General features: G+C 51.7%; 1 protein-coding gene across 2 annotated transcripts in view; it reads right to left on the bottom strand.

The window, feature by feature from the left end:
• Positions 1 to 2,802: 2,802 nt before the first annotated feature.
• LOC137778323 (tyrosine-protein phosphatase non-receptor type substrate 1-like) overlaps positions 2,803 to 27,602 on the bottom strand; it is a 42,894-nt gene continuing 18,094 nt past the window's right edge. For both annotated transcript variants that reach the window (XM_068565286.1, XM_068565287.1), the window contains exons 3-9: positions 26,199 to 26,552; positions 20,151 to 20,471; positions 19,236 to 19,565; positions 17,289 to 17,399; positions 14,229 to 14,253; positions 7,716 to 7,755; positions 2,803 to 5,307 (exon numbers count right to left, since the gene is read on the bottom strand). In XM_068565286.1, coding sequence (XP_068421387.1) covers positions 5,053 to 5,307; positions 7,716 to 7,755; positions 14,229 to 14,253; positions 17,289 to 17,399; positions 19,236 to 19,565; positions 20,151 to 20,471; positions 26,199 to 26,552 — 1,436 coding nt within the window. In that variant the 3' untranslated portion in view covers positions 2,803 to 5,052. The remainder of the gene's footprint in view (positions 5,308 to 7,715; positions 7,756 to 14,228; positions 14,254 to 17,288; positions 17,400 to 19,235; positions 19,566 to 20,150; positions 20,472 to 26,198; positions 26,553 to 27,602) is intronic.

Raw genomic sequence — 27,602 nt, 5'->3', positions numbered from 1 at the left:
TCTCTTTGGAAAGCATTTTAAATTTTATAATCCTGTATTCAGAAAACAGACCCAGATCCCAGTCAAACACAGTGCCATGGTTAAGGGGGGGGGACAGAGGGGGTCACAGTGGTGGCAGGCTGAACCCCGGGGAGGCCCAAGGGTACATTGGCTGGCTGGTGACCGGACAGGGGAGCGAGACCACCCCGACGCTTTGGGATGAGACCGCATGATGTTTCCTGGCTCCCAATAGAGCCCAGTGCACCCCAACCGTGTATGTGGCCACTGCTGTCTCCCCAGCAGCCCCCAGTCCCCATCATGTCCGTCCAGTGCCCACCCATACCCACGGTGGCACCACTGTCTAGATGGACAGAGGCTCTTGAACAAAATTCGTAATCTCTGTGCTTCAGTTTCTCTGTTAAACCGGGGGTAATCTTAGGACCTACCTTACAGGTGTGTTAAGAGGCTGGAGTGAACTGATATTAAATAAGTTAATATTTGTACAGAGTTTAGGAGACTCTCGGATATGTATAAGGGCTTATGTTAAAACTAAATAAAATAAACTAATGTGGATCGAATCTTGGCTGGTGTGAATATGCTAGAAGACGCAGGCGCTTTTACAGTTGGGCATTAGAACCTTGAGAAGGAGCAGAGATTTTCGTGATTATAATGTAAAGTGGGCAGGGGCTGCAGAAGGCGAGAGCATGGGTCCTCAGGGATGGGGGCGGGGTGCGGGGGTCCTATCGCTCTCCTTTGCACAAGGAACACCGAGGAGGTGCCTGATAAACGCTGAATGCTTAACTTATTTCCCGGCAGGAGGGAGAGGGTCACTTGGGTCCCATGAACTTAGATTTCGCCTGCCAACCTCAGCCGTAGAGATACGGGCTGTGGAGAAGCGAGGCCCAGGCGCTGCGTGAATTACATCCCCAGGTCTCCTCGCCTGGATGTGCAGTCTGCGCCCCCACTCCCGCCTTCCCAGAGAACGAAGGCATTTCCCCACCTGCTCAGCCTGTATTCATGCCTGGAACACCTCATCCTGCAAGCGGCACACGTATTTCACAAGTTGGGGCCAAGGGAGGAGAGCTGAGTTCTCTGTCACAGCCAAGGTCCTGGCGGGTGAGGCAGGTGACCTCTCTGAGCCCGGCAGGAAGCTCCTTGCCTCCTGTGTGGTCACATGGACCAGGCCAAGGGCTCAGGGCTGATCCCGGGTGGGCTTGTGGATCCAAGTGCAAGTCCCAGCTTGACTAAAGATTCATTGTGTGAGATTAGCCAGGTCATGTGCACTTCTGAGCCTCAAATTTCTGTCTCTCTCTGCAAAATGGGCACAGCCACCACCACTACTGGACAGTTAGGAGAATTAGACATGATGGAGAGACTTCCCTGGCGGTCCAGTGGTAAAGAATCTGCTTTACAACGCAGGGGATATGAGTTCGATCCCTGGTCAGGGAGCTAGGATCCCACATGCCGTGGGGCAACTAAGCCTGCGAGCCACAACTCTTGAGTTCGCACACCTCAACGAGAGAGCCCATGTGCCACCAACTGCAGAGCCCATGCGACCTGGAGCCTGTGCGCCACAACTAGGGGGAGAAAACCCGCTCGCCACAACTAGAGAGAAGCCTGTACGCCGCAACGAAAGATCCTGCATGCCTTAACAAAGATCCCGCATGCCACAACTAAAGACCCGACGCAGCCAAAAAAAAAAAAAAAGAAAAAACATAATGGGGAAGAGCCAGACTACTTGGGCTCTGCCATGGGGCATTAGGGAAATGACTTAACTTCTCTGTGCCTTGGTTGACTCATCTGTAAAACAGGGATAATAAGAGTTCCTACCTCACATGGTGGTTGGGGGATTAAATGAGTTAATAACTGTAAAGCACTTGGCATATTACTCACCACAGCAGGCATTAGCTATTATTACTGCTAATAATTTTGCATAGTCAGTGCCAATACGTAATGTGTTTATATTAACTCAGTGGCTAGAAGTTGGGCTCTGAAGCTGGCAGCTAGAGTTCGAGTCTCAGCAACATCACTCATTAGTTGTGTGACCCCATAAAAGTTACACCACCTCTCTGTGCCTTGTCTATAAAACAAGGTCAGTACTATTATTTACCTGGAGTTGTAAGGTATAGAGGGGTTAATCAAGTGCCGACACACAGTAAGCACTAACTATGAATGTTATGTTGCCATCATTATATAACTGTCATTAATATTATTAATATTCTTATGGAGGGGACATAAAGAAACTAACATTTATTGAGAACCTACTATATACTAGCACGAGACATGAATCATCTGGCAGGGTTATTCTAGGACAAGCATTAGCTTCCACATTTGGTAGAGGAGGAAAGTGGGGCCCCGAGAGGGTGACCTGCTTGTCCAAGATCCCACAGGTGGTGAGGGGTGACCAGACCCCACTGTGCAATGTTTAGGGCAGGAAGACCCAACGCTTAGTGAAGGCCTGCCATGTGCCGAGCACCCTAGCCCCTTTAATCCCCACACTAACCCTAGAAGGGGGGGTCCCCATTGTGCCAATGATCAGCTTGAGTCTCAGAGAGGTGAGTGGTTTGTTCCCGCAGCTACAAAGTGGCAGAGCCGGGATTCAAACTTGGTTTTCTGTTGGAATTCTGCTCAAGCAGGTGTTTGGGTTGCCTTACCCTGACTCCCTCTGAGCCAGGGGAAACAAAGTCTTTGTGTCTATAAAACCCAAGAGAGGACCAAACGCTGAAGTCGCTTCCAAGCCCTGGGGCCCACATGATCTTCTCCCAGGCTCGTGGGCACAGGGACAAACTCACAGAGACAAGGACACTCAACACCCAGAGGGGCTGTTGTTACCCAGAAATCTTTATTACAAAAATATTTTGCAAGCCAAAAAGTTTAAGTTGCAACTATATACAAAATAGGGCCTGTTTCCTTCCCCGCAGTTTGAAAATAAACTCCCAAAACCATGCTCCTTCCATACTGTTGTTTCGACTGCTTCCTTTTCCTGGGGTTTGGTTCACAAGGTATGGGAATCTCCAGGCTGCCAGGCTGAAGCTAAACTACGTGACTTCCTTGGCCTCATTCCTTACTCCCCTTCCAAAATTCAAAATAAAATAAAATAAAAATGGCACCAAGAAAACATTTTTTCAAAATTCTGTGTGTGTGTGTGTGTGTGTGTGCTCACATGCGTGTGCTCTCTCTGGGCAGAAGAGAGGGAGACCAAGGTTTACAAGCCAACCTTTTGGAATCTGGAAATAGCTCGAGCCAGGTGGCTGGGCCACTGTGCTCCTAGATGCCACAGAGAAACTCTGGCTTGTGGGGCCAGAGCTGCCCACATGGCCTGTTGGCTCAGCCAGTTCCTGCATGCCATCATGTAAAACAGATCACCGTCCCCCAGAGAGCTGGGTCTGCCCTCGGCTCCCGGAGTTCCACCTGGAGGACCTGCTGATGGGCAGGATGGCTCAGCTTCTGGCTCTGACAGCCTGAGCCAGGAATCCCTTGGGCATCAAATGGCTGGACCCAGGGGGCAGTGAAGATTCGCATCTCAGCTCTGAGAGCTGATCAGTTACACGTGAAGACCGAATAAACAGAGCTTGCAACACCTGCTTGCCCTGGGCCCAGCCAGGCCCCCACACTGAATTGGAGGGTTGCGGGGTCTGAGGATAACAGGGTCACGGCCTCTGCCCAACCTCTTGAGACAGAGGGACAGAAGGTGGGTCATTCCTGGCTTCACAGCTGCCCAGTCCTCCTGGCTGTCTTTGATTTATTCCAGTTTGATCTCGACAGGGTTTGGGAGCAGAAATGGAAGATTCCACCTTCAGAGATGAGCTCAGAGAGCTGGAATGGGGAAAACAGCCAGGCACAGCTTCCTACCCTGCACGGCCCTAAAGTGCTTGTGAGCGATGGAGGGGAGGGATGGCATCTTTCCTCTCCCCTCTGTACAGGTGAGCAGACTGAGGCGTTAGGTCTTGGCCAGATGGAGAAGGAGGCAGCCTGGAGAAGCACGGGCAGGTTCAGACTTAGCACACTGGGGGCTCGGAAGGCAGAAGTACCAGCCTCGTGGAGAGAAGGCTAAGTGTCTCCATGGAGCAGCCAACCTGGAACCTTCTTCCCCACCCTCAAGCCTCTGGGACTGGGAGGGACTCAGTTTCTGCTGTAAGAGAATCCCTCCAGAACAACTGACCGTGCAACCTTAGACTGCACAAGACCCAACCACGCACTTCAACACATGACAAAGAGCCAGGATAACACTGCTGTTGTTTTAAGAAAAATACAGAACAAAACACCACAGATCAAATTTTCTAACACCTCAGTTTCAAGATTGCACATTTCACATTTCTCAATAATTTACAGGCGTCCACAGCAAGAGGTTGTGAGTTAGTGCTTGCTGAAGGAAGCGAGCTCAGGTATGGAAGGGAGAGGTGGGGCCACATGGAGTATCACCGTTGGAGGTCCTCCAGGTCTCGAGGGCCGTGAAGAAGAGGGGCGTTTTGTCCCTCAGTCCTTGGTGGCGGAGGAGCTCCTCAGACGGTCCTCTCCTCCCCGGGGCTTGTGGCTGGTCAGTGCAGGGAGGGGAGGCCAGGACTGCTGGCCGCCACGGCACCAAGTCTCGGGATGCGCGTCCAGCTTCTTCTCCATGGATGGGCAGTTCGATCTAAAGGGAGAACTTTCCCCAAAGCCCCAGGTGGGTGGTGCTGGGAGGAGGAGGTGGGTTTTCTCCCTCCTCACTCTGGAAGATCGGGCTGCAGAGTGTCAAGGAGGCAGTCAGTGGTCTCCAAGACCATGACAAAGACCCACAGTTGATGGACAGAGGCGTGAGAGTTCTTGCACCCCTGATGGCTCTGGCCAGTTCCCAGGTCGGTTCCCTGGCTAGTCTGGCAACATCAGCCTCCATGTGTGGCCACAAAGAGGGGCCATGGCTGCCCTGGAAATGCTGGAGAGCCAGCTGGGTTGGGGAGACAAGAGCTACCCTCACTGTTGGGTCCTGTTCCACCCTGGCCCTCCAGGAAGTGGGCTGGCTGTCCTCATCAAGGCTGCCCGCAATGGGGCAGGAAGGCTCATGGGGACAGACCCTAGAGATGGCCACGGCCCTGTTCACTTCCTCTGGACCTGGACACTGGCGTACTCTGAGTAGGATGGCTCAGGCTTGGGGGCTGGCTGCTTGGGGTTCCGGTTGAGGTGGACCATGTCCAGGTCGGCGTAGGTGAGGGTGTCCTCAGACACAGGTGGTGGGCGGGCCTGAATGCTGGCATACTCCGTGTGGTTGTTGGGTTCGTCGGCCTTGGGGGTGGACTTCTTCCCCTTGGGCAGGTTCAGGTCTGCATATGTGATGTCGTTGTTGTCCTGGATCTAAATGAGATGGAGAGAAGGTCATTCTGGAGCCCCCAGCCACTCACTCACCCTCAGTACCAAGTCTGGTTGCTTCTGTCTCTTCTTGGCCTCCACTGGCTCAGCCCTAGTTCATGTCCTCTGGCCAATGTTACCTGTCTCCAGCCTCGCCCTTCCAATCAGCCTCCTCCTCACACAGCCTGAAGGGTCTTCCTAACCGTCAGTGTAGTCGCCTCACGTCCCTGCTTCAAAGTCACCCCCTCCTGCAGTCCTCGCCTGCCTTTCCTGATGCTCTTTCCTCTGCCTAGAGTGTCCAGCCCTCCTTCTTCTTGTAATGAAACCCAATCCACCCTGTCAATTTCATCCTAAGACCCTCCTCTCAGCTGGGTCCAGAGCTCCGTCTCTGTGCTTCCTCAGTCTGTGCTTCTGCATCACAGCACCCACCACCTAGGGCTGTCTGTGCCTGTTTGGAGGTCTGAGAAGATGCTGACCCCCCAGTGGATGCAGACATTCACTTATTTACTCATTTATACAAGAAAAATTCACTAGGCATCTGTTATAATGCAGAAACCAAGGCTGACACAGAAGAAGCCCCATGGATGTTAAATGAATGAATGAATGAGTGGTGGATGGATAAATGGATGGCAACAGTTTCAGCCCCGCTTCTGGTGAAGCTGGGGACTGGGGGACAGAAGACAGGGGTGTGTGAGAATGAGGCCAGCAGTGAACAGGAGGTAAATATTCTGTAGGCAGAAGTCAGAGTGTGAATCCTGGTTCTGCTCTCTCTGGCTGAGGGACTGGGCAGTTCACTTAGCCTCTCTAGGCCTTGGTTTCCCTATCTGTAAAGTGGGTCTAATAATAGTATCTATTGCCAGGGTCACTGGGAGGATCCAATGAGATGGTCCAGGTAACGCTCTTAGGACGGAGCCTGGCTCGTGTCAAGTGCACATATGTTCAGCACGTGTCAGCTGTCATCTGCCACCTGGCAAACCTGAACCTCTCCCACGTGCTCATCTTATTACCCACAACTGCCGCCTTGAAATTACCCATCATGAATGACATACTTTGCTCCTTCTGTGCCTGGCACCTGCGCTGTAGAAGTGGAGGGGAGCTACCAACACCCATGATCCTACCTGATGCACAAAAATAACCTCAGTCCCTAACAGCTGACAGGCGCCCTGCTCTCACGTGGATCACCCGATTTAGGCCCTATCACAACCCTGCTTGGTAGGAATTACTTACTCTATTTTACGGTGAAGAATCTGAGAGCCAGAGAAGTTAAATAATTGGGTCAAAGTCACACAGCTAGAAAAGAGCCAAGGTCTGCTGGCCTCTAAAGCTGTGGTCCGACGGCCCACAGCACTGGGAGTCCTAGTCACAGGGCTGCAAGCTCCACAAGAGCCTTGCTCACTGCCCAGGGCCTGGCACGTAGTAGGTGCTCAGGAAGTCCCAACTGACTGTGAATTCTGTACAAGTTTCAGTGCTCTTTTCGCTGTCATTCTTTCCCTGCAAAGTTCCAGAAAGAACTTCGACTTTGAAAGTCCCAGAAAGTAAGATGACGGGGGAGAAGGCCTTCCTGTCCCATGATTGGAAATGGTCTTGGATTTCTAATCACCACCTGAGCTCATGCCCAGGACCTGCTGGAGGCAGGAAGGGCGGGGTGGGGCTGTGCTGGGTCAGGAGAGTTTTGGCCTAGAAGCACCGTGCCTCTCACCAGCCCTGACTCTCTTCAACAGACTACAGATATGACGATGACAACTGCCAGGGAAATGTCAAGGACAGCTGCCATGTTCTCGTTCCAGGTTCAGGGTAGGGCCTGTCTCCTTACAAGGCTCAGAGGAGCCCTCTGCCTCCAAGGTCCGACAGCGTCAGCTGGTGCAGACAGGGCCAGAGTTCTCGGAAACAGGCCAGCCATGGTGCCTTGAAATCCTCGCAGTGATGCTGGGGCGTAAGTGCCAGCTCAAGGGAGTGTGCCCTTGCATGAGGTCATTAATGACATGGGGTCTTCCCATCAGCAAAGGCAGTGCAGTGCTGCGTGTTACCCCGTGTGAGAGGCACAGGGCTGCAAGGGTGCCCCTGGTGGAAGGACTGGCTGGGCACGTGCACGGAGGCTGGATGGCGTGATGAACACTAAGCCCAACTCCAGGGCACCGTTTAGACAGAACACATGGTGGACGGTGCCCTTCTAAGCTGTGCAGTGTTTGGCACTGAGTCAGACAGGCGGGGACAGACTCTCGGTGGTATGATTTCCTTGCATCGACAGGAGTTGCAGATCCTGTTCTAAATTAAGACTCCTTCACCAGGGTGGGCGGGTGCCAGGGGTGGAGGATCCTTGCTTTCCTGAGTCCCCCCTCCCGCTGCTCCAGCTGGGAGAGTCTGTCCCAGCCTGTTCCTGTTTCCCAGGAAGGGCATCTCACCAAGCACCGTACCTGGGCTGTTTCTCTAGTGTTCTTCTCCGGCTCATGCAACCTAAAAAGGAAAGAGACGCACAGATAAAAATACCCTCACTATCTCCAGTGCTCATGCAAATGGATAAGAATAACATTTAGGTTCCACTTCCTATATGGGTGGAGGACATGGATGAGCGATTCCCAACAGAAACACAACTGCTTATCACATGTTTGGACCAAAGGGCTTTTCAGCAATGCACTACCTTTTTTTGTTTAACCTACTTTATCATCAAGGATCTTTAAAAATTATAATACTTGGTGCTGGGGAAGGTGCAGTGAAACTGGCAGGTTCACACACTGCTGGTGGGAGGGGCCGACCGGCACAACGTTTTCTGGAAGCCGCTTGGCAAAGTCAAGAGCTTGGAAGTTGTCCTCATCTCTTGACTCATAATCGCACACTTGGCCGGGTTGCGGGGTGGGATTCAAAATGTAGAAAAAGCTTTATGCACAGAGGCATTTACCACAGAATGAGATGGGGGAGGAAAGTTTACGCCTCACAGCTCAACCAACTAGGACTGGTTAAGGAAATTAGGATAGATTTGTAGATAAAGACTTAAAAGGTTTATGAGGAAGTTTTTTTTTTTTTTTTAAATTACAAATGATTACATTAAAATGATAAGTATAAAAGCAAAATTCTCTGTGGAATGATTTCAATTATGAAAAATGTGTGGATAACACTGGAAGGAAACATAGTAAAATGCTAACAGCAGGGGTCTTTGGGTGGTATTTTTTCTTCTTTTTAGTTTCCCATGTTTTCCCAATGTTCTATATTATACACATCTAAGTCACCATTAAGAAAGGAAAAGAGAAGGACCAAGTGTTCTGGTTAATCAAAGAAGCTCTTCAAGCACTTGATTCTGTAATTGGAGGCTGTGGCTTGGCTCACTGCAGGGTCACAGTCAAGGTGGTGAGCAAACCAGAGACACTAGTTCTGCAGGAGTTGTGTAAATTCTCAAGCTGGCCAGTCTGGGGATGTTAGCCTGGATCATGTCAGAAATGAGCAATGGGGCTTGGCAGTGGGGTTATTAATGGATTTGGCATGAGCGCTTGGCTCAGAAAGCAGTTCTGGGGCAGGACGGGCCCCACGTGGCCACAGCAACGGCCCTCCAGGAGCAGGGACATCGTCTGGAGAGGACCATCACTCACTCAGCTCCATCCATACCCCTCCTGCTTCCAACGGGTCTGGCTTCCCACTGCCTTTGGTTCAAGTCCAATGCCTCGCCCTGCTCGTAAGCCCTGTGCAGTCTGTCCCTGGCTGACCTCCCTAGGGGTCATTCACTCCCTCTCCCTCATTCACCCATTTACTCACTCACCCAATATTTCTCAAGGGCTACTTGATGAGGCCCACTTTACATGTCAACAACAGCCTTGAAGAACCCCCTCAACCACTTTTCCTCTTGGTTAACCTTTGTTCATCCTTCAAGACTCAACTACGTTGTCACTTCCTTGGGAAGGCTCTGACAGTGCTGGGCTGGCTGGGCTGCCCCTCCATGACAATTTCAAACTTCTTGCATATTTTCCCATCTGGCTTGTGTATCTGGCTGTCTGCCATGCTTCTTCACCACATAGGTATGGGTGCTCAAAACTGACTTGGAATGAATGACAATCAGGCTGCCCCAGGGCCTTTGCACACTCATTCCTCCTTGCCTCTTCATCTGATTCACTCCTTCTCTTCCCTCAGGGCTGTTTCAAATAGTTCTTTCTCAGGGAAACCTTCACTGAATCCCAAACTCCATTCTCAGAACACTGGGGCTCCTCTCTCAGAGCAATTATTACAGACCAGAAGCAGTTATCATTTTTTCATGTCTGTCTCTCCTCCGGTCCCTCATGTCTCAGTGAATGGCATTGCTGTTACTCATCCCTGTGCTCGGCTAAGGAAGCGGGAATCACCCCTGATTCTCCTCCCTCCTCCTTTAAAACCTGTGTCTAATCCACTGCAAGGTTTGTCGACTCTGCCTGCAAAGTACATATCGAACCCCTCCACTCCGTCATCACCACCATCCAGGTTTAAAATTTCTGAGGAGCCTCTGGCGTCTCTGCTCTATTCCTGCTCTGCCTGCACTCCACTCCCCACTTGTAAAATGCATCTGCGATGTCATATCATTTTTCTGCTTAAAACCCTCAACTCCTTCCCACCACGCAGTGAAATCCATCTCCGAGTCCTGACTGCCTGGCCTGCGTGATGTGCCCCCACCAAACGCTCTAGTCCTCTGTCTCCACCCTCGATCACTCAGCTCTGGCCCCCTTGCCTCCTCCACGGTCTGTGACCACGTCCAACTGCTCCTGCCTCGGGGTCTTGGCACTGGCCATTCCCTCTGCCTGGTCCACTCTTGCCCCCGATATTCCCATGGCTAGAGACTTCTCGCCCCTCAGCTGTCTCCTAAATGTCCCCTCCTTAGGTGGCCTTCCCTGACCGCCGACCGCACACCCACCCCCTGCCCCCACAACCTCTGCTCTGCGCCTGACTTTGTGTTATTTAGTCAGTGCCTGCAGCACGTCGTGTATTAACCTCCTAGCTTGTTTGGTAACTTGCCTCCCTGTGGACCACGAGCTCCATGTGGGCAGGGACTAGGCCCGTGTCATTCACCACCGGAGCCCTGACACCTAGTAATGGGCCGGTGCACCGTTAGCATGCCATAGATGTTTGTTGAATGAATGACTGAATGAATGAACATCTCTCCCATGGGATCAAAAGTGCCATGAGATCAGGGCTAGTGTCTTTTTTGCTCCTCTTTGCAATCCCCCAGCTTAAGGCCTGGCGCTCAATCCAGATGAATAAATGAAAGAGTCAGGGAAGCCTTAAATATTCCAAGAATAAATTCAGTGAATGTCTGACAAGTGAACAAATGGCCGACCGAATGTACTCCAGTGCCCAATTAAGGGAGCAGAGCCACATTTTTCTCTCATCTGAGCTGGGGAAGATTACAACGTTCTCCTGTACGTTCCTAACCTAGGGAGTTAGAAATAGCCAGTCCCCCCACTGGCCCTGCAACCTGATGGGCCCTTTGAGCTCAAAGAGGCGGCATTGCCCCCTCCCCTGCCCCGCCCCCTCCCGGGGTGCTGGGCTGTTACCCATGCCAATGTCCTCTGGAAAGCGTCTGACCCCAGTCAGCCTAGCTGAAGCTGGCGGCTGCATGGGAAAGTGCCATTACCGCTCACTAGCTAACGCTTTGGCTTAGAGAGATGAAAGGGAGCAAGTGATCTCACGGCTCCCTCGGTAGGCTCATGCTGGAAAAATAAAAAACAGGCAGAAAACGGCTGGCTTCTCTGGGGAAGAAGAAACAGGCAGCAAGAGGCACTGGATCAGTGATGAAAAGCCTCAGCTTCAGCGTCAGAGAAATCTGGTTGACTCGTGGTTCAGCACTTACTAACTGTGGGACCTTGGGAAGGTCACACGACGTCTCTGAGCCTCAGTTTCCTCAACCACAGCATAGGGACAATAATAAGCTTCTAGAGCAGGGGTTCTCAAAGTCCAGCTCGGAAGCAGCAGCACCAGTGCCACCTGAGAACTTGTTAGAAATACAAATTCCGCATCAGAAACTCAGGGGGTGGGGCCAGTAATCTGCATTTTAACAAGCCCTCCAGGGAATTCTGCTACACACTCAAGTTTGAGAGCCTCTGTTGAATTAAACTGGGACAATAGTAAATCATAGGATTTTTGCAATAATTAAATCATCAATGGGCTAATATAGGTAAAATCATAGATCTGTGCCTGGAACACAGTGAATGCTCAATAAATGTTAGCCGCTGATGCTGTTGTCATTATTATTATTGACACACCCCTTTTCTTCAAGAAATGTATTGTCTAACTGAGGAGATGACATGTAAAAAATAGTGACAACAATAAAAACAAAACAAAAAAGAGAGATCCTTCCATATTTGGGGCTGTGAAGCCACTGACAGGGAGAGTTTTAGGGATTCAGGAAGTTAGAGATCGGGGATTGCTGTGGTGGTTTGGGATGGCATTTGCTCATTCATTTATTCAACAAACCATTACTGAGCACCTATTCCATTCTGGGCATGGTGCCAAGTTCAGCAGCAATTAGCAGTGAACGTGAGGGAAGTAATCCCTGCCTTCAAGAGGGGTGGGTTATACTATGGGGACAAGTGCAGAGACAACTTGGACACACAGGGGTGTCCATCCAGGGGCATCAGGAGAGCTCCCAGGAGGGGCCTCTGTCCCTGGAGGAGGTAACACCCTTGCTGAGCCCAGAAGGAAGAGCAAGAGGTAACCAGGGAAAAGGAGGGGCGCCTACACTAGCTTCCCTGTGGTACAGCTCCAGGGGGCACTGTTCAGAGCCTGCCGTGACTGCCGCCCCCTGAAGCTGTGCAGACCCTGGGTGGTTCAGGAGCAGGGGTGGGGAGCACAGCTCAGGGAGAGAGGCCAGCGCACAGGGCGAGGAGAGCGAGGATGCAGCGTGAGGGAGGAGGTGAAGGGGGGCAGCGTTGGCTGAGCCACGGAATGTGAGCTCCAGGAGTGGCTGGAAGTAAAACTGTCCAACGCAGCAGGGCTGGACCACGAGGGGCTTGAGGGCCTCAGGAGAGCATCTGGACTACCTCGAGAGCCACAGGGAGCCACTGAGGGGTTTTAGGCAAAGGATGGAAGCTGAGCCTTGCCCTTGAGAAGAGTGTACTTGGGTGGGAAGTGTGACAGGTGAAGGCCCGGCAACAGGAAGCACGTTTCCCTGGGGGCAGTGAGGAGCCTGGTTTTGCTGGAGTGGTGGCTCTGCTTGTTCAGGGATGGGGAAGCCGGGAGGCTGGCCAGGCCTCAGAGCAGGAAGCCACCTGTGGAGGTGAGAGCAGAAAGCAAGGCTCTCTCCCAAGGGCACCACAGACTCCCGCTGTGGGGCAGGAGGGACACATAGTGTTTCTCAGGGCCCTTCAGACAGGTCAGATGCTCTTGCTGTGTGCAGCCGCAGTGCCTAGTATTTCCCCCCTACATCTGTGGTCCCCAACACAGGACACAGCACCCCTATGCCCCCAACCTTGGTATTGTCCTTGACCCTACAATCCATCAGCAAGTTCTCTTGGCTCTACCTCCGAAATATATCCGGAATCTGACCATTTCTAAGCCCATCCCATCACCCTGGTCTAGGCCACCACCATCTGCTTGGACTACTGCAGCAGCCTCTTCTCTGGCCTCTCTGCCTCCACCCTCACCTCCTTTAGCTTGGTCCACACAGAGTGTTCAGGGTGATACTTTTAAAACAAAGTCAGATCATCTCCCTCCTAAGCCTCCTCATCCAACTGGGAGTAAAACCCTGAGTCCTAACAGCTACAGGCCCTAGACCCCTGGCTTCCCCTCCAGATCCTCAGTTCTGCTTTGCAATTCTGAAATCCACAAAGCTCTAAAAATATCAAAAGATTTGCAAAACCCATTTGGTGGCAAAACCTGTCCCGAACCAACATGAAGCTATTTATAGTTTGTATTTATCGTCCTTGGTGTGGACGTTCATGTTTCCATGCAGGTACATTCACGTGGTAGATGATGGGGTGTTGCCTCTACTCTGCTGGGGTGAATGTCGGGGGCCTTCCCCAAAGCTGCAAAGTCTGGATTAGTCACCCATCTGCTGCATGGGCCACAGCTAAGGTACGTGGGCCTGCACCTCCTGACATCATCCCTTCCTGTCCCTTCACTCCTCTGCTCCAACTGCTGGCCTCCCCCATCCTCCCGGCACTGCCCACCTCGGGCCTTTGCCTCGCCTGCTCTCTCGCCCAGCATGTGTCCCCTCACAGGTCCCCAGCTCCAGGTCCCTGCTCATATGTCCGCTTCAGAGGAGGTCCTGCCCCTGCCCTCCCTGCCCCCCAGTCTCCATCCCCTTGCTGTGTTTGATTCGTCACCACCTGACAGGGCATTATACTGTTTTGCCTCCAGGCTTACTGCCTGCTTCTCTCACTGACATCTGAGCCTCATGAAGGCCCAGACTGATTCTTGTTCACTGCTGTATCCTGAGTGCTCCGAACAGAGCTGGTGCACAGTAGAGACTCAGCAAAAATCACCGATAATGTGAATCAACAAACTAATGTACCATCTGTGATGTAATGTCATCGGCTTAGCTTCTGACCGGGTCACGGGCTTCAGGAGGGCACAGATGCTTCTATCCTACTCATGCCAGCATTGCCAGGGCCGTCTGTGCCAAAGCACTCAATGAATATTTAGTGAACGAAGGAAAGAGCAAAGTATACAATTTGGATTCGGGGGCAGAATGTACAGGAGGTTCCTGCCACAGTCCAAATGGGATTTGATAAGGGTCTCACTGTCTGTGGACAGCAAGCAAGAAATCAGTGCCTCTGTGTGCAGAAATCCCCTCAAATCCCCTCATTTGAGATAGTAATTAAAGATGGACCTGGTGAGTAGAGCTTACGAAGGAAAGAAATAGAACGGTTGACTGGCGCAGGAGTGAGGGTCAGTGGGTGTGCATTGTGCTTTGCAGTTTTGGGGGCAAACAACAAAATAACTACAAAATCACCCTAGCGCAGTGATGTACTTACCGTGTAGAAGAAGTGGAGCCCTTGGCTGAAAGAGAGAAAAAACAAAAGCCAGTTATTTAACCTAGAAACACACTTTTCTCACGTAACTTTGTGTGTGTGTGTGTGTGTGTGTGTGCGTAGAGGGGGAGACAGAGGTTTACCTCAAAGGATGTTGGGAGGAATAATTGAAATCACCTCTCAACCACAGGAAACCCCATGTCCACCCCACTGGGGTGGGCGGCCCATTATCTTCCACGGAGGAAGAGTGAGCTGGGCCTTCCTGCTTTCCCATCTCTGGGAATTGCCAAAGGTCAGATCCCAAAGCAGCCTTCAGCCTGGGAGAGGTCAACTGCCCTACCTCTGTCTGAGCCTCACTTCCATGCATCACACACCTTACCAGAGACCCTACAGCAAGCCTGGGTCCCCATCAGGGCCCTTCACTGCTGGAGAACAGGTTTTAGCAGGTCTGCTAGGTAGGGGAGTAAGTGTGAATCTCACTTCTGCCACCAACTCACTTGCTGTGTGACCCTCTGTGGGTCATTTCCCCTCTCTGAGCTTGGATTTCAGTGCTCTAACTCACAGGGTTGGGCTGGACACTCATTTTCATCTCACCACTCTCCAAAAAAGGATCTTGGGAGGAAACGAAGGGTCCATCTGGCTCAGAGATTTTAATTTAAGCCTGTGATATGGGGCATCCCACGGAGAAGCCACTAGGGTTCAGCCACCATTTGACTCTCATTTTGCTGTAAAATTGTAATTAAAAAGCAACACGCACAGGCAAATGTGCTCTGCACCCCATTTTAACAGGCTGGAGGCTGCCACAATGCAAGAATTCTCACTGCCAGATTAACGCTTGGTGCCTGGGCAGGTACTGGATTTTTAGGTGAGTGGCACCAGTTAGATGCTGCAGCTCAGCATCTAACATTTGAATGGAGGCTGATGGGTTGCCAAGTGCTGGGTCATGAGTCATCTCAGGGAGTCCAGTGACGGGACCAATCATCTCCATTTTACACCAAGGACACTGGATGACTCCCTAAGGTCACACAGCTGGTAAGTGATAGAGTTGAAATTAGGATATTTCACTGTGAGTATGAGGTAGAGGATGGCAGATACCTCCAGGGACCAATGAGGGAGAAGGGGTGTCTCCTTAGGATGGAGGTGAAGTGCAGAGTGGTCTCAAACATAGTCCCTGGAGACCCACTGTCCAGGTGTGAATCCTGGCCTCAGCACTCACCAGTTGTGAGACCCTGAGCAAGTTTTATAACTTTCCCATGCCTCAGTTTCCTCATCTGTAAAGTGGGGTTAGGTCTGTGAACAGTGCCTGGCACATCAGAAGATCTGACTGAGGGCCAAGTTGTCACTGTCTCTAGAGCCTATGTGTGAGAGCTGGGCTCTGCACACAAGCAGACGCACCACTCAGGGCTGGGTGGCCTTCACCAGCATCTGCAGTTCCCCAGCCCCCCTCCCCCCTCCGGAACTCTGGGTCACTGATGCCCAGGCCCATGGTACTGAGCTCACATGTGCCGGAGCCTGACGTGGTGGCCAGGGATGAGGCTCCAAAGGGGACTGGGACACTAGTGGACACCGTGAACGCTCCATCCAAGGGCTGGCTTGTCACTCTTGGTGGGCAACAGACCCTGCTTCCCCACCTGAGGAGGAGTCCTTCCTGTGCGGGGGCTCCAGGAATGTCAGGGAAACCACCCTGTAGATCATCTGGCAGAACCTCTTCTGGATTCCAGATATGCGGGCCCTGACGCCAGCCCTCCTGGACGGGAGCTGGAGGCTCAGGCAGTGTCTCAGAGCTGAGTCCCTCCAGCCAGCCCAGCGGGGAGGGAAACTTGGGGACCAGAGGAAAGGGGGTGCAGGAGGGGTGCGTGGCTGATGCACAACATGCCTGTTGAGCTCTGCCTGGAGGTCTGGGCGCAGAAGCACAGCTCAGGACCACACTTTATAAGCTGCGGCATGTGGTGGGTCACAACCAGCATTTTTAAAAGAATATAGTACAAAATATGACAAAAAGGAAAATATCAGAGTTCCAATTTTATAGATGGGGTGTGTGTGCATTGGGTTGAGACATGCAATGTATTTCTATCACTTGTAGCCGAAAAAGTTTCAGAAACACTGGCTTAAAATAGTCTCCTTCAAGAGTGGGAAGGAGAACATGTATCTTTTTAGGTCTGAGAATGTGTCAGAGCTGCTGTTTCACATGAGCTTATTTGTTTCATAACTATCCTCCAAGGCAGGCACTGCCACACCCATTTTATAGGTGAGGAAATGGAGGCTCGTGGAGGCCAAATTGTTTAGAGCATAAAACAAGGGTCTGGAACCCTAGTTTGTCTGACTCCAAAGTCAGAGGTCTGGCCACAGTAACAGCTACACACACACACACACACACACACACACACACACACACGCACACACACGTGCTTGCCCACGCACGTGCATGAGCATGCAAACAAGGGGACAATGTCCTGGATTTGAACTTATACCCTCCTGCTGCAGTCAAAGGCCACACATCTTGCCACAGTGAAGGGAGCTTTCCAGGGAGATGGCTCATGTTTCCAGGCTCATGTACAATACTGACGACAGGAGTTAACATTTATTGAGCATTTGCTGTGTGCTTGGCATCTTACTAACATTGTACCCACAGTCAGCCATTTAATCCTCCCAACGGCCTCAGAAGTAAGTTGTGGTATTATCCCCACTCCCTTCTAGCCTCCTGCCAGGGTGCTGGGCATGTAACCTGGACAGGTAAGGGGAAAGCAGAAGTCTGCCCGGGGCTCCTGGGAAACACTGTTTCCTCCCTGAGGCCCTCTTGCCACCCTGGCATCTCCCTGCTTCCCACCTTGGTAGTGGTCCTGTGAGGATGTGAGGCCTGGAGCAGTGATGGCTGCGGGGGTGCTGACCCACTCAGATTCCAGCCTGGTGAAGGGCGCACACAGCCATGGCACTGTTACCTTTGGACTTCTTGTTACCGGGAGTAACTGGACATCTTTATGGCTTAAACTGTGTGAGGCCTCCCCCTCTAGGAAGGACAGCCCAGGGGCAAACTCATGAGGAGGAATTGAGGAAAGTACCCACCTTTCTTCTGTCTGATTCGGAGGAGGTAGAGGGCGGCGATCAGCAGGGCCACCAGCAGGGCACACACTACGCCCACCACGATGAAGATACTGTTCCAGTTGTCAGCCTTGTCTAGGACCACACAAAATAGAGGCTTCTTGTAGGAAAATTTAAAACAACAAAATAAAGGAAAACCCACTGCCCCTATTCACCACGAGGCAGGCCTCATTAACTGAAAACATCTGGCTCAGACATTTCAGGCCACATGGGCACGTCCATGGGTCTGCACACACCTCTCCTCATGGGTTACCCACCGGCAGTGCAAAAACCGTGCTGAGGTAACAGGGGGGAAACGCTGCCATCAGCCTTGGAGAGGCCCAGCTGCAGGGCATGGGCGGGAATCTCCCTCCCGAGGAACAGACATATGTTCCTCCTCATCTGAGTGAGCCGTGGAGCGGCCACACAGGGGCGCAGGTCTGCCCGAAACTCCTAATCGTAGCTGGGGCATCACACAGCGCAGGGGGCAGGGGTGGCGAGGAGTGGCGGACGTGCGTCTGGACATGCAGAGCCCCGAGGCTGTGCCCTGGTCCGTGCCCAGGGCCTGGGCCTAGGAGCGCTGAACCCAGGACATGGGACACGGAGACAGGGCAGGGGTGGCGCCGGGCACAGGCAGGGGATCCCACATGAGGGCACAGTGGGAGGCCAGGAGCAGGTCTCAGACACGTGGGTTCCAATCAATGCCCTTTCTTGTGTGACCCTGAGCAGGTCATTTAAACCCCCCTCACACACTGGCTTATGTTACTGAGGCCAATAGTAATCTCTACCTCATTGGATAGCTCTGAGGATTACCTAACCAAACCAGCTCGCACATCAACCAGCTAACTCACTCTTTCATCCTTTCTAAAAGTATTTCTTGAGTGTCTACTGCATACCCAGCCCTGAAGCTACAGTGCTGCGACAGCTATGGTCCCAGCAGCTGAGACTCAAAGCTGGGGGGGGGGGGGGGGGGCGGGTCACCAGGGTCACCTCCCTCAACATTGCCAGGGGCAGGCGGAGCAGCCCAGAGACGGGCACTGACTTGTCTAAGCTCCCCAGCAAGACTGTGACAGGCAGAGTAGATCCACACAACCTGTCTCCAAGGGCAGGGCTCATCCTGTGAAAACCAGCGATTGGTGGCACCAAAGGGCACCGTGACAGGCCCCAAGGCTTCTTTAGAGTTGTTCCCTTGAAGGATGCACGAAGGAAGGAAATGGACTCTATTCTAATCCATTCAAAGTGTCGCGACGTACAAGCGTACAGGTGATGGAACATTCCACAGTGGTACCAAAATGCCAACTAGGTGCTGCCGTTTTGAAGAAAGAAGGGAGACACATCGACAACAGGTTGGATGGGGGCTGACACCTTTCACTCTCCCAGAAGGGTGGCAGCGTCACCATCACCTTAAATGGGCCTAGAAATGTTTCCTGGGAATCGTCCCACAGAAATAGCTGCTCATGTAACAGGATATGTACAAGGACATTTAGTGCAGCATTGATTTTACTTGAGATAAGCCGCAGACACCCTGAAGCTCCCATCCCTACTCCCAGTGGGGCACCCTTGCGATGGCAGCCAGGGAGACAAGGCCCAGGTAAGAAAGAGCAAGCCGGAGGGAGGTGGGCGGACATGGAATGGTGAACACAATTACTGTTAGTGAAAGAAAGCAAGAGGCAGGACGCTATGGACAGGACGATCTCTCTCCTTCCCTACTTTCTTTCTTTCATGGATATTTATGTCAAAAGATCTATAAAGAATATGCCAAACTCTAACAAGTGGTCACTCTTGGGGGTGTGGGGTTTGGGGGTGGGAACTCACTCTAAAGTTCTATTTTACATCTATTCACTTCTAGATTGTTTTATAAAAAGCATGAATTACTACCTTTAATATTAAAAAAAAGATAAAGAACTGGGTCAGTTGGAGTGGAGGCCTCACCCAGAGGTTCGTCTGCATCCTGGTTCTTCTGGGGAGCAGAGGCCTCCAGCGTATGGTTTTTGGTGACCGCCGGCTGCCCATCATGCTCCACCTGGCAGGTGAGCAGCACAGCCTCCCTGTGGGCAGATGAGTTCACCAGGAGCCAGCTCGTCCGGTTAAAGGTCCCGTCCTTGTTCTCTATGAGGGTCGAGGTCATGTCTATTCGGGACACATTTCCATTCTCCAACCAGGTCAGCTGTAGGCGCTGGGGGTAGAACTTGCTCACCTGGCAGGTGACATTCACCTGGTTCCCCGCCATGGGGTGTTGGGTAATCGTCAAGGTAGGCGGAACTGAAACAGCATAGGCAGAAGCTCTGACCTTATGGAACCAGCAGGTCACAGGAGAGGGGCTGGATAACAGCTTGCAGCACAGCAAGGGAGTCACCAGAGGACAGAGTCAGGCATGCAGCAGGTGCTCAAACACCGAGGGTCTCTTTGCATATAAATGAAATCAGAAGCACACTGCAGGGCACACAGTAGGTGCTCAAGGACTGGGCTCCTATTAGGTTAATAATGTGTGTCATCTACAAGCACAGCCCCTGGCATGCAGCTGGAATATAATAACTGCAGCAAAATATATGAAATCACCAAGCACATAGGGGCCTGGCTTATAGTAGGAGCTCAGTAGTTGGAGAAACAATTGATAAAGTAAAGGAAACTACTTAGCACAGTGCTTGGCACATGATGGGTGTCCACCTGGCAGCTGCCATTAAAACAGTAGTTAGTGACCAGCTCCTCTAGGAGCCTGGTGATGGGGCAGGACTGTCAGAAAGTAGATTCCAGGCAATTTGAGGCCTGGAGCAAAAAGCAGGGAGGAGGAACAGGCTGGGGCCTTGAGGGTAGGTGCAGGCTTAGGCTGGCGTGAGGGGCATCTACCTCGGATGGTCTCAGACAAGTTGGCTGTCCCACGAAGAGGAGGGTCTCCCTGCAGGGTGATGTGGGTCACCTCGCAGATGACCTGGGAGCGAACATCCCCCGGGGCCAGCACCACCTTGGTTGTGCTGGAGATGCTGTAGGAAACGTTGTTTCCCTCTGGTTCCACGTTGGTCTGGGAGGCTGTGAGCTCATTGCCATTTTTGAACCATTTCAGGGAGATGTTTCTGGGGGAGAACCCGTGGGATTTGCAGGTGAAGCTCACTGTCTGCTCAGGTGTGACCCTCACTGCGGGGCCTGATACCACAGGAGGAGAGGGTTTGGCTACAAAAGGAACATTTATAAATGATGAACATGATTGTAATTATCATCACTAATGATAAAAATGTGACACCTTTAAGAACCACCACACATATTATTTTTTAAATTCTTCAAGTAATTCTGGGAGTGCAGTGTCATTATGCTCATCTGACAGAGGAGACACACAGGTTCCCAAAGGTGACTCTGAGTCAGGGGCAGGGCTGACATCGAATTCCAGGCCTGAGTTCAAAGTCCACCTTCTTACATCAGCCAGGTGATTTCCCACCAGTTTGGGCAAAGGAACAAAAGTACTGATTGGTCTTACAGTCCTGTTAACTGTTCCTAGCTGGGCTCCCCCTGGAAAACTTAGGTAAGTTCGGAGAAGTGTTTACAGAAGTAAATGCAGGGGAAGCAGGGTCATAGTGGGACCACATGAAAGCTGAACCAGGCTGGCCATCCAACGAGAGGTGTGGCCATGGCACCTCCCAGCTCCTCGTCTGTGAAAGGGGACAGCAGTATCCTTCCTGGGCTGCAGTGAGGGTTAAATCAGGCAGTGGGAGCATTTTTGCTATGAGTAAAACACAAGATGATTCACAAAATTAAACAAACACAGATCTCTCTTTAGCCCAGACTGTATTTATATCCAGAGCTGTCCCTTCAGGTATCTATGAATTTACTGCATAGTTTTCATTCTTTCCACAAATATTCCAGTAGGACTAATGTGCCAATCCTTGAATTTGAAAGGAAGGGAGCAAAGGGATGTTTTTCTGAATCTGGGTTCTTCTCCTGGGTCAGTTTTAGGTTGAAACAAGGATCACTGAGTGCTAAGAAACCAAAGGTGGTGAATTTCTTAATCGTTATTAAATCAGAAGAGACATAGACACAGGCCTATGAAGCAGCAGAAGCACCTCTTGCGTCCTGAAAATGTACACAAATCAGCAAATCAAAAGTGAGGGCAGTTTCTCCCCGTAGAAGGGCCCTCTAGGGTGTCTCCTAATTGTTCGTTATTACGTAACACCTCCTGTAAAAGTTGGCAGACAGCAACTATTATAAATATTTGCATTTGTAAATATTTAACTTGCTTCCTAAAACTCATCAAACATTTTGAGGACGTAGTAAGGAGGTGTTACTTGAATAAATCAAGTCATAAAAACACCAGCATCCTGGACGTAACTAAAGGGAGCAGATACTGTGATCAGTTAGCACTTATAGAGAGTTTTTGGGAGCCTGATGCTGGGCTGATCCCTCTAGGAACCTCAGCTCTCTCATTCCCCACATCAGTCCTGAGAGGGAGGCTCGAGAGTGGCCCCACTTATGGGATGAGGCTCAGGGAGGATGCAGCTGGCCAAGGGCACCCAGCGAGGAAAGGTCAGAGCTCATCTCACTGCACACAGGACTGACTGATTTTAGGGTCTCTGATCTTTATTCTTAAGCCTCAGCGTCTGATTCTAGACAAAGTGGATAAAGCACCACCTGGTAAGATGAGTGAGGATGTATGTAAAACACAGAGCCTGGCATATAGTTGCTTAATCAATAACACAATAACATCTTAATCATAAGATCTGGTCATTCCTAGGTCTGAAACTATGTATTTATTCTCTAAGTAAGAAGGCAAAACAAAAGTATTATGGAAAAAGCAAGAAAAGTCTCAAACCTTGTTCCCTGCAGTTGCCATGAAAAATCCACATGAATAAAGGAGTAGGAAACCACCAAATTATGATTCTCTCCCTCTTTTAAAAAATAATCCCCTCAGGGAAAAAATTAGGGGAACTGGCTTTCAAAACACACAAGGGATCATAGGCACTTTCCTGCAGGTCAGCCCTTTACAGAAGCTAGAAGCATTTTGAAAGGAGGGAACGCAGACTTGGTCAGTGTCACTGTGGTGTACTGAGGCAGGAGGGCTCTGGGCTGAGCAGGGAGTGTCTGCAGGGATTCTAGCACCTGTTGACACACACACACGTGTTTAAAATATGGGAAAGTTTCCCCAGAGGTGTAGCTCGGGTCTGAACAGGGTGGTCTGAGTGGGCAGGAAGCCCCTCTCAGCCCAGATGAGCTCACTGGGGAGGTGTCTCTGCCTCTCCACTCAGGCTGACTTCTTTGGGCCTCCTAAGAGCTGTCACCGTCACGGGCTATTCTGAAGCACTCACACCCGGAAGAACTGTTCTTACAACTCAGGCACCACGGGGGACCCACCTTTGTCAGGGAAAAACCACAGCCTTCCCTCTGTGACCTCAGAGGACATGTAGATCAGGGCTCCTCTATCCTGGCTGGGCACCAGCATCCTCTGCAGGAGTTAAAACACTCACCTGCCCAGGCCCACATCTGGCCAATTAAATCAGAATTTCTAGGGTGGGGACAGGGTCTGGGGAGCTCGTCACTGTCTCCCAGGTGATTCCAATGAGCAGCTGAGGTTGAAAGGCACCCAGCCCCACCCCAACCCCAGTTGTACTTAGTCCTGGAGGGAAAGTAACCCATCTGAGGTCCTCTGGCTCCGGCACATCAGAGCTCACGTTGGTGGAACACGTTCCGGGTGCCAGGCTCTGCTCTAAGCTCTTGACATGTATCCTTCATTCAGTCCCTGCAGCAGCTCTGTGAGGGCAGTGCTGTCACTGATGGACGAGGACACTGAGCCCTAGTGTGGAGAGGGACTCGTCAGAGGTCCCAGAGCCGGGACGGGGCAGAGCTGGGATGGGGGCCCAGGCAGTGGGGGCTCGGCCCATGCTCTCAACCGCTGTGCACTGAGCTCAGTGACACCCAGCCCACTCCATCCAGGGCTTCCTAGATCCCCTCGAGTCATCACAGACTCCTGAAAGGCAGCGTGATTACCACCATTGCACAGATGGGGAAACTGAAGACTAGAGGGAACTGAGACGTGCCCAAGATCACACAGCCTGGGAGGCCAGCACCATCACTCCCTGAGGGGCTGTCCTGTCACCAGGTCATTGTACCCTCAGGACCTCCTGCAAAGGCTGTGTGATTATCCTCTTTCTACACGTGAGGAAATGGGGCCCAGTACAGGGAACTGGGTCACAGCCTTGAAAAAACACCTCGACTGGGGGGCCCCTACTCCGTGCTGGTGATTTAGACAGAGCACCTCAAATCCTTCCAACTCTCCTGAAAGGAGAACATGATGATCACCATTTTACGGATGAGAAAACTGAGGCTGAGAGAAATGAAGGGACTGTCTCCTCCCCGCCCCCCACTGTGTCCCAGAGGTATTTCCTGTCGCCTCCAGGCTTTCATGTCCATCAGCAGAGCAAGCGCCCCGCCTTCACAAGCCCCCACACTGACCACCACCCTCCCCTTTTTTCCCTCTGAGATTCTTGACTTCAAGCAACTACAGGGAGGAGTGGCCTCTGAGTGCCCAGGCCTGGGGACCCTGTAGCTACAAGGGGAGACGTGGGCTCCTGACCCCTGAGTCTAGAATATGAACTCTTGCTCATGTGGGGTCCCCAGCACCCGCTAGGGAACACCTCCCCCTCCTCATCCTCAGTCTGCAGAGCCAGGAATGGGCGTGCATGGTGCTGCTGGGGTTGCACTGGTCCCTCTCTGTGCTGTCCACGCTATACGTCCTGGAGCTGCTCCCGCATGAGGCCTAGTGAAGGAGCAAGATCGCAACAATGGTGGAAAAACGATTCCTGGTGCTTTTAAGTGTGTCTTTTAGGAACACGTTCCGGACATCATGAGACACTGTAGTATCTGTCTGATCTGGTTGTAAAGGTAGTCCTGCCTCTCACACAGGACTTTTCCTCATAGTTATTACTGAAGAACAGAACAATACAGGATTTTATAGGAGAGGGCTGAAGCTTTCTCTACACTTTGACCAGCACAGCGGGGTGTGCAGAGAGCAGGGTGTGAGTCAGGGTGCTGGGGGTTCAGTCTTGGCTCCCCTACCTGCTCGCCAGCCACACCCCTTTCTGAGCCTCAGTGTCCTTATCTGTAGAAGGGAAAACAGACAGCCCTTCCTTCTGAGCACTGGTCATAGGGAGCAAAGGCCATGAGGAAGATTCAGCGTCTGTCAGGCTGCTGTTCCCTGGCCCCCTCCCCTCGCCCCCTTCTCATCCAGGGAATCCTCTGGGCAGGCGGCCTGGGGAGGAGGGTGAGCCGCCTCCTGTCAGGCAGCTGGTCTGAGTGGTGGAGGAGCCACTTACTAGCTGTGATTGCCTGGGCAAGGGAACCACCATCTGGGAAGTTTAGTAATAGCTGCAAAGTCAGGATAAAGGCAACTTCCCTATGTCCAGGGGTAATGGGGAGATTCGATTGCTACCACATCTAGGAGGGAAATTTGGCAATATCCACACAAATTAAAATACACACAGTCCATGATCTAGCAATGCCACTTCCAGCGGGCATCTCCCACTTGAGTAGAGTGATGCAGGACAAGATTATCCACTGCAGTGCTGTTCTAATATCCTAAGTTTGGGAACAACTTGATATTTGTCAACAAAAGACTGACAGACGCTGTCTCCATATGCTGAGTGCTTTGCAGCTGTTGAAACACTGGGCAGCTCCAGGTGCTGATATGGAATGAGGGATTTGTGGCTAAAAATAGGGAGAGGTTCCCAGTCACCTTGGGCCTCAGGGCCTGAACGTGAGGGGCATTCTGAACCTTGGGGAAACCTATGAAAAGGCTCCCTGTTCAATGGCTAATTCAAGGAGCTTTTATCTTGTCCCCTCTATGTGCCAGGCTCTTCCATGAAACCAGTTCCAGTGGTGGTGCAGGAGGGAGCCTGGCCTGGAATCAGATCGGGTTCTGGGAGGATCCCCTCACTGACCACGTGGCTGTGGCCTAGGTCCCTGTCACGTCTTGGCCTCAGGCTCCCCATGTGTACGTTGGGGGTTGCACTGGATGGTGTCTAAAGGTCCCTCCTGTGTCACAGTCCAGGATTCAGGAGTCAGAAAGAGGATCCAGGGTCTTTGTCAGAAAACTCTAAATGAGCACCTGTGCTGCCTCAATGGGGCAGCCCCTAAGTCACCCACATGGGGAACCTCTTCCCTGGGGAGGGACATTCTGAGATGACCCAGCTCTGCTGGGAGCCTTCAGTGACTCTGTGAGTCGGTTCCTGAATCACAGGAGGGTTTTCCCAACAGACCCCCAGGAAACACCCAACCTCTGGGCATCTCCTCTAGCCCGGGCTGTCAGAGTAAACACTGAACCTGTGCTGTAAGAATTTCTTCTCAGTGTGATGTTTCTGAAGAGGAAATAAAGAAACCCTGCCCTGGAGAGACTTCTCTTTGGAAGGGGAAAGAACATAAGTTTCATGGGAGAAGAGCCCTTGTCTGCTTTGTTCACTGCTGCTTCCACAACATCTGGAGCAGGGCCTGGCACACAGTAGGTGCTAAATAGGTGCTGAATAAAGAGAAGACTCAGCCACATCGAGGGGAACACTCTCTGGAGGCAGGAGGTGATACCTGGGCTGTGACGGGGCAAGTCACTCAGACTTTCAGTTCCCTCATCCCTGGAACCAAAGGGCTAGACGGGATGGAAAAGGCAAGGGCTGTGGAGCCAGGCAGACTGGGGTTCCAGACTTTTCCCAGCTTTACCAGTTGTGGGGCCTTTGGCAAGTAGCACGACCTCTGCAGGCCTCAGTTTCCCTGATCTGTAGAAGGGAGTGAAATCAGATCATGATATAAGCACCCACTGCTGCACTTGATTCTTTTTTTTTTTCTTTTTTCTCAAAGGGTGGAGGGCATTCTTGTTGACTTGTTGTCACAGACCAGGGGGACAAAGGAGACCCAGGCCATACTCACCACTCACAGTGAGATGAGTGCCTGGTCCAGACTTAACCTCCACGTCAGGGCTTGCTCTCTGGAACTTCACACAGTAGTACATACCGGTGTCTGCTGGGGTGATGTTACTGATGCGGATGGAAAAGTCCGTGTTGTTTCTCCTTGTAGTATCTGCAACACTTGTTACTCGAGGGAAGGCGCCTCCTTTGAGACTGTAGATTAACTCTCGGCCTGGCCCTGTGCCCCTGAACCACTTGACGGGCCCCACGGGGAACAGGGAGGTCACGCTGCAGTGGAGAGTAGCTGTCTCTCCTGCTGCAACTGAAACTGACCGCTCAGGCTGAATCACCTGCAGCTCGTTCTCACCTGCCACTCCTGGAGGGAAACACAACCTAGTTATTTATTCATCCTTATGTGATCCTGTAGGTTTTCTCAAGTGTTTATCAACAACAGTTTTCATTGACTCCGTGCACCATGAGCCACACCTGAACTCAGCACCTTGCATGTGTATCACATGTAACCTGCACAATGAGCCTGTAACATTGAGACCGTAATACAAGAGAGGAAAGTGAGGCACAGAGAGCTTAAATAATGTGGCAGAGAGTAGGTTTGAGTACTTGAGCCCGCTCTGGAAGTCATGTCTGAACTGGGCTCTCAATTCAAATCTGAATTTACCAGGAATAAAGAAAGGGGCACAGTGTTCCTGAGAGAGGGAGCAGCCTGGGCAAAGGCTCAGAGGTAGGTGGCAGCATGGTGTGCGGGGGGGCTCTACAAGGAGCTTAGATTCTGTTTTGGGTCTGGCTCAGGAAGCAGGCCCTGGAAAAGTACTCAGCAGTTGGGGCTTGTCCAGGCCGTGGACTTGTGAAGTACAAGGACTTGGGTGTGAGTCCCGGCTCAAGGCTTATTGCTGTGTGACCTTGGCTATCACTCAGGCGACCGTGAAGATCCCACAGGGAGGCCTGTGAGCATGCTCGATAACTGCACACTGGGTATTGCGTGATATGTTTAGTTTGGGCAGGTCCCATTACTGCCCTCTGAGCCTCAGTCTCCTCATCTGTCAGTTACTATGGCCGCGTCTCCACGGATCTCTAGGAGGAACAAACAACATGCCTAGGCCAGGACAGTGTCAGAAAGAAGGGTCTGGTCTTTGGAGCCATCTGAACTGGTTTGAGACCTGGCTCGCTTTTTATTCACCCATGACCTGAGTTTATGCATTGCTTTAGTATCAGTTTCCTCATCTACAAGATGGGTAGACCACCCCCAGGCCTTTGCGTGTTCTGAAAAGAAAATGAGGTCACACGCAGAAGTCACTTAGCACCAGGCTGGGCACAGGGGAAGCTACTGTCATCACACAATGAATAAACGAGGAGGGTCAGCTGCTCAAACTTCACTCCCACCAGATCTCGCTAATGCTCCTTCAGGCCA

Source organism: Eschrichtius robustus, chromosome 16 (assembly GCF_028021215.1).
Source record: "Eschrichtius robustus isolate mEscRob2 chromosome 16, mEscRob2.pri, whole genome shotgun sequence".
NCBI lineage: Eukaryota > Metazoa > Chordata > Mammalia > Artiodactyla > Eschrichtiidae > Eschrichtius > Eschrichtius robustus.
The sequence above is the reverse complement of the archived record's forward strand: the minus strand, read 5'-3'. Positions and strand labels throughout refer to the sequence as shown.